This window comes from Phaethon aethereus (genome assembly GCF_964289735.1).
Source record: "Phaethon aethereus genome assembly, chromosome: 3".
Taxonomy (NCBI): domain Eukaryota; kingdom Metazoa; phylum Chordata; class Aves; order Phaethontiformes; family Phaethontidae; genus Phaethon; species Phaethon aethereus.
In genome coordinates this window covers 55,917,536-55,930,299 of record NC_138576.1, presented here as the reverse complement: position 1 = coordinate 55,930,299, position 12,764 = coordinate 55,917,536, and the positions used below count along the sequence as shown (strand labels likewise).

General features: G+C 38.8%; 1 protein-coding gene across 1 annotated transcript in view; it reads right to left on the bottom strand.

Moving 5' to 3' along the window:
- Positions 1-12,346, bottom strand: part of LOC309404144 (dermatan-sulfate epimerase-like) — a gene marked incomplete at its 5' end in the record, with an annotated part of 201,936 nt that extends 189,590 nt beyond the window's left edge. The window contains 6 exons of the mRNA XM_081998527.1: positions 2,603-2,684; positions 6,852-6,931; positions 8,318-8,424; positions 9,932-10,003; positions 11,638-11,729; positions 12,317-12,346. Of these exons, the coding sequence (XP_081854653.1) occupies positions 2,603-2,684; positions 6,852-6,931; positions 8,318-8,424; positions 9,932-10,003; positions 11,638-11,729; positions 12,317-12,346 (463 nt within the window). The remainder of the gene's footprint in view (positions 1-2,602; positions 2,685-6,851; positions 6,932-8,317; positions 8,425-9,931; positions 10,004-11,637; positions 11,730-12,316) is intronic.
- Positions 12,347-12,764: the final 418 nt, after the last annotated feature.

The following is a 12,764-nucleotide window of genomic DNA, read 5'->3' as shown; positions in this document are numbered from 1 at the left end:
GAAAATATTCAAGTAATAAGTTAAAGATTTACAAAAAGGATTACTCATGTAATTTCATGCTCAACTTGGATATCAATTGCAGATGGCATTCTTGCAGGCATTTTTAGGTAAGAAATGACCAATTTGAAAATACAAATATGTGTGTTCATTGCTATCTGACATCATGCTTTTCTGATAATATTGTTTAGTAGATTGCCCCCAATTTATTCTTTTGGAGTTATTCTTCAGAAACAAAGATCTGAATAACACAAGACTATTTCGGAACCCTTCTCAACTCTCCCTCTGCAAGCCTCAGTTCTTCACTTCTTTACAAGTAGAAGAGTGGGTTAACACACTTCATTAAACTGAGTCAGGACAATCATGGCTATCTGAAAGAGCCATCCAAAAAAAATATCATAGAGCAATTATCTAAGGCAATTACCATAGCTAAGACAATGAAAAGTAAAATCCACCAGACACCTGATTATGATCAAAGAAATCATGTGAAAAAGAGAAAGGACATAGAGAAACAAGGGCATACTGACAACAAACCAAAGTGACTTGCAAACACTTACTGATTTTAAAAAATAAAATGGTCAGTCGTTCTGCTCCGTCACTGACAATGGCACTACGAAGACGGCATTTTGACTTCAGAACTCTGTGTCTCCTCAACTGACCACTTAAGTTTTCTTTAGAAATTTTACCTTGACTAACTGTTAATGAGCACTGCTTTTCTCTGAAGGGTTAAACCCTCTACAAGGCATCGAGGGCATGGAGTTAAGTCAAGAGGCTGTGGTTTTCAGGCCAGGCTCTGAGCTAAGACAGATGGTAGGGCTTCCTGGTATGTAGATGTTGGGCTGGAGCCAGGTTTAGGAGTTTCCTCAGGAAGTTATGTTACACTTGCAGCTGATTAAAAATAAATCTCTTTGGCACAAACTTGTGACAGAAGATTAGTACTGTTATTCTCATTTCATAGAGGGACCTGAAGCAAAAAGAGATACTCTATGGGAATATCACAGGTAAGTGATAGAGGAAGAAATTCTCTGGTACTTCTAATTCCCTGTTCATTGCTTTATACACAGGACCACATTATTAAAAGGAAAATAAGACCACTATGAAGCCTTTCAATGTGATGCATGACAGAGCATAGTACTTTCATATATTACCATATTTAAGTAGTGTATACAATCTGCACTGTTTTGCTTCTGATTTTAGAGACCTCCATCCAAAAATACTCATGCCTATCAGCTACTACATTTTCTTATATTTTTATCACTGTTGTGCATGTGCCTCATGACTTTACCACACTGAAGTTGGAGACAATCTAATTAATTCCCAAAAAACACTTTTAAAAATTATTCTTTTTGCCAAACACTGCATGATCCACTCTTTTAAAACAAAGGGCTTTCATGATTTGAAAAAAAGAATTAACAAAAATGATAAAAAAATACTTATAGTTGATTAGAATGTTTAGTATCAGTAGAAAACAAAGGATACGTTTATTCCATGTATGAATGATTTCCTAGAGGAATTCGTAACTACTAATCACACTCTAAGCTCCAATGGTAACACAGCAGCAGCAGCAAACAAAAACATTTCAGGAACATCTTACTGTCTTTGACAATATGCATCCTGACATCAACTTCTATTTTTGTTTGGACAAAACAAAAATAGAGAGACAATTTTGTTTGAAAGGAATGGAGAAAGCAGTACAGCTCTGGTGAACAAAGTTTTAAGAAGGACCAAACTACACCTGTGCCTAATGAACGTTGCATTAACAGAGGTAATTCTATCAGAAAATACTATCAGCAAAATTATACAGAATTCTGAACTGATTTGCATATAATCTTTTTATAAAAAACCCAACCAACCACAGCTAAAAAATAATTTCAATTAATTGGGCACACACACAAGATGATTAACATTTATTCTCAACTTATTATTTTGTATGCCTAAAAAAATCAGAATTTCAGTCTGTGAATAAAGAAAAGCATTTCTAGCTAGAAGGCTATCCAAGATGTTTTCCAATTCTAATTTATATTACAGTATTATAAGGTTGGATTTGGGTGGAGGAAGGCTATTAAAAAAAATTCCTCTGCAATTTCTAGCAAATTTATAACAAAATAACAGAATTTTAAAAAGGCTTAAAAAGTAGGAAAACCATCTCCTCACCATTGTGTCAATATTACATGAGGAATTCTAATCAAAACTAGAGCGCTAAAGAAAATTATCAAATATTAATTACTAATTTAATCCCCCCCCCAATGCACTTCTGATTTTACTTAGGAGTACAGCACTACAAGGAACAGAATCAATATACAGTTCAAGGATATCCACATTACCATACCAATCATGGGAGGAAATCATTTTCCCTCAAATTCTGTGAAGCAGCGCATAAGTGTTGTTAAAAATAGCAAAACAGTTCCAGCTAAACCAAATAGAAATAGTAATGATAAAGATGTTCTATTTCAGGATAAACATGTGTCTACTACACAGCTATTTGTAAGCTTGACAAGTATAAACTGTGTTAAATAACCTACAGTGTACTTCCAAATGTATTTGTTCTGGCAAGCACATGTACTGTTTTCAGGTAGTATAGTAAGTTTTCAGTGAACCCACTTACCTTTAAAAGCTGATATTTTATAATTGTGCTGGATAGCAGCCACCATGTCCTTCCAGAAGTCATATTTTTCCTGACCATCATGCTGTAAGGGTCAAAAGGAACCTAGTCAACATCAAGTATCAGCTTTTTTGATCTTTCGTATTGAAACTGTGACAGGAATGTCAATAACAAAAATATTTAGACAGTAGGATTCAGTAGATCAGGACTCAATATCCAGCTTGGGTAACCGCAGACAAGATACCTCCCTACTTCAGGAGGGTATGGTGGGGGGAAGGAGGGTGAAGGAGAAGGGATTCACATTTGTGAGGAACTCTAAAATGTCACAGCAAAAGGGGGCATTAGACAGAACAGCAACTTACTGAATCAGCCATCCGACTGACATTTGGGAAAAAGAAGTACCTAGAACTGCAAATACTGTATTTAATTAGCAGGTTGACATTATCTACAGCCTGGTACTCGTATCACCTTCCACCCTCAGAACTGGCAAAAGCCTTGGATATAATTTAGAGGTAATGCCGTTCTGGCAACAACTCCACCCCAAGCACCGTGTGAAATCCAGGTTGAGCCAGGCTGAGCAGCACCGCGTCACATCGTGCTCTGAGGGCGGCCAAACCCCGGCTCTGGCAGAAGGACAGCGGAAGGCGATCTGCACTTGTGAAGCGTCTCTCGCCATTCCCAGAGGGTGGCCCAGGCACAAAGAGCTCCAGCTGACCTCAACCACCCTTTCAGCATCTCACCAAGGGAGAGGAAAAGCTTCTCCACCAGCTGAGCCCCACAGCACTCTCAAACTCCAGAAATTTTAGGAGCGCTGAGTTAAACACAGATGCAGTTATGCAGCCAGCCAATATTACAGAGCAGAGGATTAGCTGCGGCACCTTGTAAGAGGTGCCCAGAGTTACACAGTACCAGGAAGAAGCAAAACAGGTGGTATAGTCTCTTTGAGTTTGTATGCTGTGGAAAGTATCATGTAATGCTGTCACAGGCTTTCCACACTTACCCTAGGATAGATTTCAATGCGACTGTTTTAACAGATTTCATGGCATTGCCCTCTGTGTCCTGACCACTGCACCAATACCTGAATAATGACCCATTTTGTAAGCATAAAGCATTTTCCAGAGAGGGAACTGTTCAGAAACTGAAAGAAAACCCTTAACATCACCAACCAAAACGCCTAGTCTCTATGCGCTGAAGTAAACTGCTATTTCAGGCCTAATCTTTCATGGAGGCTTCCAGAAGAACAGTCCGCCCTTAATTTCACAACCAGCAAGTCACACAAACGAGGTCTTTTGTGCACGACTGACAAGCACCATGGCAGTCTGCTTATCATCCACGGGCTCTACAGGTTAAGAACAGGAAAAATACAGTACTGTGGCTTTTAACTTTTTTTTTTAGTTCATTCTTACAGCAAACTGCCGCAGAGATACATAAAAGGACTAAGAGAAAAGCTTTCGTATACATCAAACTTCAGTTAGCTGCTAAACAAGGTCATTATTCAAAGCCGTATTTAGGAGATGCTGGGGAGCAGCTATCTGTCTAGCGGCGATGGCACTAGCCTACGCTACCTCTAACCTTGGGACTGATGGATTCAACTGTCCGCTCCCTTCATATGCCATGTGGCTGACTTGCTCCTTAGCTTGGGGCTTTGGGTGTTTTATTTGTTTCTTTGAAAAAAAAAAAAAAATCAGTGCAATGAGCTAACAGGTCTTCAGAGTGCTGTTTTGAGGACAGATGGATACTAGTTTAAAAATGGGTACACTTCACAGAATCACAAAATGGTAGGGGTTGGAAGGGACCTCTGAAGATCACCTGGTCCAGCCCCCCTGCCAAGGCAGGATCACCCAGGGCAGGTTGCACAGGAACGTGGCCAGTTGCCTTTTGAAGGTCTCCAGAGAAGGAGACTCCACAACCTCTCTGGGCAGCCTGTTCCAGTGCTCCATCACCCTCACAGTGAAGAAGTTTTTCCTCATGTTGAGGTGGAAATTCCTGTGCTGCAGTTTGTGCCCATTGCCCCTTGTCCTATCCCTGGGCACTACTGAAAAGAGACTGGCTCCATCCTCCTGAGAGCCACCCTTCAGGTATTTATAGACATTGATAAGGTCCCCTCTCAGCCTTCTCTTCTCCAGACTAAACAGCCCCAGGTCTCTCAGCCCTTCCTCATACGAGAGATGTTCCAGTCCCTTAATCATCCTCGTAGCCCTCCGTTGGACTCTCTCCAAAAGTTCCCTGTCTCTCTTGAACTGGGGAGCCCAAAACTGGACACAATCCTCCAGAAAGAAGAATACTTCCTTCAAAACATTTGACCTCAGAGAAAACTAAAATAACTGTCAAACTAATTCCTTGCAAATCTACAGCCGTTGCAGGAGATACAAGACGACAGACCATTTCCCAGAAAGCAGAGAGAAAACTGTGTGCATGCCCATGCAGTACACCAAGATTTTGGCAGTGATTATCAGATGTGATTTCATTAGCTAAAGTATCAGACAAAGAAGTATTTTATGTAGAACTCCAATGCGGAGATCCAAAAAACTAAGAAGCTCCTCTGCTTTGTCTGAAAATACACAAGAGCTCTGACTCTGGACATAACCAAACCAGATTCATTCTTAACAGTGTAGAGTAGCCCAGCATGCAACTCATGTTTAAACCCATTTTGAATCCAGACCTAGCAGTTGTCCCATCTGTAGGAGGCATTCCTGACCCTAAAATGTTTTCTGAAAATGTTAAGAAAATAGCCCTTACTAAACAGGCTTCAAGAACAGGAAACAGAAGCCTCTACCTCCTTTCAGAAACGTGGAGGAAGAAAATATGATTGTTTCTAACTCTTGGGATGCAGCATGTTGCAAGCATGAGTGCTGGAGAGGCCCACCACCTCCTGCTTTGCATCTTTCTCATCTGGTTGATGGTAACATCCCAGGGAATTACTGTGGCCCTCCCGTTGAAACTGGGCCAACATCCAGTAAAATATTCATGAGCTGCTAGCTGATAAAGAGGATGCGTGACCCATTTCTGGTAGCTCTCTGGAGAAATGGCATGGGTTTAATTCTTTCTGGCTGAAGACAGTACTGATACAGGGTTAGTGCTCCAGCTTGCGAACTAGTAACTGAACGTGCAAGCTTATTACATACATGCTATAACACACTTTCCCTCTCAATAAGTAGGTGATTTGTGCCAAGTCCAAATTAAATATAAAATGAAGTAATACAATACAGGTGTCACATCTGAGAGAGGTTTCTAAGCTGCCAGCAGTAGAGGAATGAGATTAATCAGGCACAAAGTTAAGAGTCTTATGGTGCATCTGTCCTCAATGCTTCACAATAAGCTAGCTTTAGCTACCTCTTCATGCAGCACTTGGACTTGGGCAGCAATCTACTCAGCATGCTATTTTGGAGTAGAAGCTAAAGCATTAAGTCAGCTGATACCCAAAGGGATCCCAGATACCCATCTCACAGTGCTGAATTTCACTTTGCAGACAAAGTTCAGTATTTGCAATTTTCAGTGCTGCAGCACTTTGGTACCTTGAGCCAGAAGATTATATCAGTACTCTTTTGACACCAACATAATTTACTGTACGAGAAGAACCCTCTCCTACCCAGAGCTGCACACGAGTTAAAGATTCAAGCTTTCTTTAACACAACCAAATCAATTGGCATCAAACTTCAAAGGTAGGATTTAGAATATTCGATCTATGAAAAAAGTTCAAGCAGTTCTATTTCCCACTTTGAGAATCTAATATTGTTTAGTGGAGAAAAAAGAAAAATGGATACCATTGTAGAAGTGTACTTATATCTATGTACACAAATCAATATATTTAACACAAAAATAAGTTTAAAAAGGGAGGGAATTAAGCTTTCAACTCATCAACACCTTGCAAATTAGCATTGTTATTCCGAAGACTTACATTAGATTTAATTCAAGTATCATTAAGTATAATTAAAGGAGATTTTAAGAACGATGTTCTGCATATCACAGAGTAAACTTGAGAAAACAGTGCATTTCTACTCATATCCTAGTTATTTGTGCCCTCTTGTGGAGGTACATTTATTTTGAACATGCCATGTAGCTCACAATTAGCTTTGGAGACAACTTTAATACAGTAAGTCTGATATGAAAAAATCCAAGCAAGGAAAAAAGCTAAAGAGACCTCAGTGTTGTTCAATACACTATTTGTATGCATTTAATAATGCATGCAAGAAGTGTGGTGGGGGAAGAGAAAAGTAATGCAATACTAAGTTTCAAACAATACAGTTCTTACCTGATCTAAGCAGTCCACAACCCTTGCACACAAAAGAGCTCCTGGCAGGTCAAAATAATTATCATACAAATAGTATTTAGCTGGAAAAAAAATAACAAAAAAATTCTACTTTTTTCTAATCCTTATTGTATGCTTTAATCACAAATAAAACAATGCATTTGAATAATACTACAAGCTCCTATTTGGATTTTACTGGTAATAAGCATTATCTGCTTCCCAATCTTTGTTAGTCTTTATTCCCACTTCCGATTCTCATAACTGGAAACTGACATTTGTTCACTTATATCAAGGCAGTGAGATTTTAAAAGTACATTTTAAGGTTCTGGTACAGTGGAAGAGATAGGGGAGAACCATGGTTTTTAAGAGTCAAGACAGTATCACTTAACTCTTCCAAAATACCTATTTCCCTAGCAGTGGAAAGAAAAAGAAAAGGTTTGAGAAGTTGTTTTAGAAATGTTTGGACAGGTCCTACACATAGCCTTGTCCTTTGCACACACATGCTGCAGGCAGCGCCTTAGCCCAAGGAGAAGCATACCCACATTACTACATGAGGCCCCAAAACAGAACAAAATCAGGAGGGTCCAAATGTCCCCCCAGACCGAGGTCATGTTCAACAACTCTTTCCAAGGAGTGAAATGACCTAACCAGTGGTGGTTTTTTGTATTCATGATCTTGTCTGTGCTGTTCTTTAATACACCGAAGATACAAGTCAGCAAAGCAGGGATTCATATTCACAAGACAGACCAAGTGCACTTTTCAATGGATAAGAAAGGCACATTCTCTATATGACCAAAGGAAACCTTTCTCTTCTAAATTGCAGGTAATCGTTTGCAACAGGGTGGAATAAGAATCACAAACAAGTTTATGTCAGCAAAACCTCAAGGAAAATCTCTTCATTACATAGGACAATGCCTCTTAACTGAGCACTTTTTGCGTATTACACACAATTGCCAAGATCAAAGTAAAATGGAGAGGAAGCGCACAGCAAGAACACAAACCTAGCCACAGTGCCTTCAAAGTGACTCCCACCTTAAAACCAAGAAACTTCAATTGCAGGAGAGGTTTTATTTACTGATCTGCTCTGTTCTTTGCACCTGCACCTCGGCCTCCAGTAACAGCACTGATAGTAATGAGTCAACAATTAAGAAAAAATTACGATTTTCCAAATATGTCCTAAATGAGATAGGGTGGTAATCTCAGTCTACTTCTTCAAGGAACAATGTGCCCATCTCTATAACCGAAATACACCTATGATGTCAGCTCATTTGTCACTAGTGACCTAAATTTAAGTTGATTTCTAGTATTAGAAGTCAAAAATACAAAAAAACAACTCTCCCAAAACATTTAACAATTCCAGTAATTCTCAACTCAAGTATTTTAAAATACTTGTGATAAGAACTAATACTATGAAGCACTGAAGGGGCCAAAGCAATTTCAAAGAAGACGACACACTAAGTTATAGCTACCTGAGCGGGAAACCATTCCACTGACTGTATTAAAATGCTTCCATTCCCTCCTTCCATATGTCTCCAGGATCTCTTCGGATGTCATGCTCTTTGTACCATGGCTTGCCCTATTTGATGCATTAAGTTATTTTTATATATTAAAAAAAAAGAAAAAGGTTGAAAACAGCCAAATTACTCCTAGTGCACAGTAATACTTTGCAAGTTAACACTGAGGTGCATGCAAGTGGATCAGAAGTAGCTCACTTTATAACTTAGAAGCTTCCCAGGACCTAAGCTTTTATCATATACGTTACAGTATAAAAAGCCCTACTACACAGATGTTTGGATGGCTGGGGGCACGGCTACTGTGCCTCACCTGCTAACACAATCACTCTGTATTGCTCGAATGTTCTCAATTGTGTCAGGACACTCACTACACTTGAACTATCAACATACACTGCACAGTAAAACACAGTGCAGAAAGCCTATATACATCATTCTGAAGCCTGGTAACATTCAGAGTGCAGGGCAGAACTATGGAAAAATGCTAGTTTGAGCTCTGCAAGCAGCTGTGTAACACAGAAGTATGCAGAAGCCTTTTTAGGAATTAAAAATTAACTAGTTTGACCATCAAACTGGGCCCCAGAAGAATGCACAGGCTCCAGTTTTGAAGCAAATGCAGGCAATGCTAGCAGAAGTAATCCTGCATCACTCTTTCCTTCAATGTGGTATACCCTCCAGTCTTGAATCCTGTATTTAGTACTCTGAAATTCATGGTACTGTATGAATTTCGACATACACAGCAGAGACTCACAGGTATTTCTTCCCTTCTTTCAGTGAGATCTGATTTTCCCTAGCATCTTCAAGCTCCTTCTCCCATATGCTATCAGAAAAAAAACAGTGGACTAACTTGAGTACTAAATTAGACAAATTTTCATTCTGGAAAAAAATAGGGGGGAAATGGGACTGGGATTGACATACTGTAGATATATTTACTTTTCAGATTTGTGATTCAAAATAGCAGTCTTCTATGCTTGAAAGAAAAAAAAAAAGAGGGAAAGAGGAAATAAGGATGTACTGAAATGATGGCTAAAGGCAAAATATAGCTTCTAAGAGGAAAAAACCCATGATTTTGAAAGTGAATGCGTCAGTTGCTGTGTTTAATTTACCTCAGGCTATTTAAATTATATGTTGTAAGCCTGCAGAATTTGGAATGTGTATGGTACAAAGATAACAGTGCTCCCGTCATTAGCACTGACTCTGAATCAGGTTACTCAGAATCCAATGAAAAACCTTACCCTGGATCTTAGCAGAACAGGACAAAGAGTACACTTGTAGCCACTGAAAAAGTGAATTTACTTTCAAGATCAGCACTCTCACAGTCTCTTACGTGTTCATTAAAAATGAGATATTCTTTACTAGCAGCTAAAACAGAAATATTATGAAAAGACTGCACATGAAACATTAAGAGAAACTGAACACCACATTACCAAGGAGTATTTAAACTTTTACATCTAATAAATGAATGTATGCTGAAATTCGTATTGTAAATATTTAATAAAACAGAGATGGCTTTCAGTAAGAAGATAAAAATTTGGTGTTTCTTTAACAATATAAACTTATTGTCAATAATACCTTAAAACTGTTCCATCTTCTGCAAGTTTCAGGAAGTTTCCTTCTTCAATGTCCAACACCAAGCCTTTACAACTAAGAATAATTTTATTTTATGGAAGAAACAAACAATTAATGCTTTCAGAGGAATGCAATATCAGAACAGTGAAATGCCGATACAGAAGCTATACAATGACGCTACACAAAAGCAGCAAAGTTACACCTCTTCAAATATGTCCATGTTTGAACAATGCTCTATATACGCAAATACATATTACTACAGTGAGGATTGGATTTCACTTACATCGCAAATTCCTACTAAATAAATCCAGTTCCATTGTTCAGTGAGTTCAGTGACTATTCATATAGACAAGGTTGGAGGATTAAGGGCCAAACATATACAACTAAGAAATGTGATATTTAAGCCACTTCTATTAAAGAAACATTTTTTTCTTGGTGGCAACTCACCTACTTACTATTACCAATTATTATTATTCCAAACAAGGCAACTGAACATCCAGGGAACATGAAGCAGATGCATTGCCATGCTAGCCAGCACTAAGAAGGTGAAAAGTTGACAGCGTTGGACAGACGTACTACATGAGTTCCTAACTCTCCAAGTAAATCTGTACCTTATAGATAATTGAATCTACGCTTGCTTATCGATTGTTTGAAAAATGAAGTCAGAGTTCAGTAGCTAGAATAATGATGAATGAGACTGAAAAAGTAATGCCACCTTCATCCCCTATTATAAGAGACCCAAAGGAAAGAAGGTTTGCCACAAAGGCAGCAAGCAGACCCCAGCCTTTCACGAATGACACCTGGGTGAGTAGCACTGACACAATGGCTACCAGCACTGTGGGCTTGCAGGTCCATGTTAATGAACCCACAACTCCAATAAGGGACTGAGGCCGCAATATCTAGACCTTAATAAAGGATTTTATGCATCAGAGGCTTCAAAACATGAGAAATACAGCTACACTGCTTGTTTCATGGAAATTGAAATCAATCTGTTACGAAACTGTCCAGTCAAATACTGAATTGTAAAAAATGATCAAAACCATTCCCACAATAATGCATGCATTACTTAAACCCCACTGTGTTTCTCATAAAAAATTTAGTGACATCCTGGCCTTCAAGCCCCCACAACCTTGGCCTAGATAATAACCTATTAAAGTTGAAAAATCAGAAATTCATGTTCAAGATCCTGCTCAGAGACCACTGAGCTCAGAGCAGTAACTTGCATTGCAGCCTTTTGCATCAGGGCTTTGTGCCTGATGTGCCATCCAAGGGCTACCTCCTGGCATGTCAACTTTCCTTGGCTCCTCAGAAGGCTGTTGGGATTATTTTGCCCTACACAAACAAAAACACATCTGTCAAGATAAAAATTACTAACTTCGGATGGTTACTGAATCTGCCAGTTGAATCGAAGGTAGAAGACAAAGGAGATATATAAACTAAGAGAGTAAGTCAGACTTGCGCTTAGACAGCTAGAGGCACAGACAAAGTAAGCTTGGATGCTCAGTTCTCTCTTCAAAAATATGACGTTAGAAGTATTTCATGACAAATACTTGTTTGAACAAGTATGTAAAACTATAATTTTGCATTTATCTATTTGGCTTGACAATCATAACAACGACCGCCTAGTAAGAGATGTTTTCCAAGCTTTGTAAAAGTTACAGCATAAAGTAAGTTACGAAGAAAGTTTATGTTATTTTCAATGTACTCACCAGAAGTCTAAGCTGTCTGGAGCTAGAGTCAGCAAGTCTTTGTCATAACCCTTCTCCATTACTAGATACTGGGCAAAACTATCATATATTAGCTACAAATGAAAAAATAAATGCATTAATTATATTGATTAAGACCAAAGATACCGCTTCCCTGGAAAGTGGCAAGATGCAAGTGTTAGTGCCCCCTAAGCGAAATCAAAGCAGGGACCACTGCCTCCACTGCTGGGAAGGGAGGGCATTCGGTCATGGCTGGAAAACAGCTCAAGATGCTCACGCAACATTTCTGGTGTCCAACATAACCGAGTTTACAGGATTCTACCTTACTGCCCCCGTGCTCCAAGACTGTTGGGAAACCAAGATGGTAAGTACCTAAGACTAGCCACTACTCTCCTCTCCCCAGTATTTTTTTTATTTTAAATTTTAAGTGTTATATTTATCATGACTCAACAAGCAGCTTCTGAGCCAATAAACAACTACCCTTAGGGGACATTTTAAAAGTATCCAAAGGAACATATTGTGAAGGAAACAGGCAACTACTAAGTAAATTTTTATTATTTACAAGTCCAGAAAGAACACTGTTAAAGCTTACTACATCAGTCCATGTCTTATTACTGTAATATACTGGTAAAGTCGTACAAGATCATCTATGTAGATGCTGCCAGGTCCTTAAAGGCCATACAAAAATAGTAATTGCTCCCTTTTTCCTCATTGTTCTTTCATTAAGGCTGTTCCCCAGCCTTTTTTTCTTAATTACAAAAGCTGCTCTTGGAATGAGTATGAACGATGTCTGAGAAAGACTAATATGAAGACCAACACCGAAAGATTTAAGAACTAATGGCATCTTCAGATGTGCCTGTCAGCATTTTTAAGTATTTCTTATTTCCAATAGACAAGGGAGGCACGTAATGAGAAGATGTCAGTCTATCTCTGTGCGCTGTGAGAAGATGAAGAGAGAACTAAATTTAGTAAATGTTTGTAGCTTTTTTTGCTATTTTGTTCATTAGCCATTTGTTTCATTTTTTTTTTTTCCTTTAACTCTTCTAGTTATCAACTGTCTAATGTCAGCCTTCATTGGACAAAATTCTTATCAGGAAGATTCCGCCTGTGCAAGAGGTAATGTGTGTGGC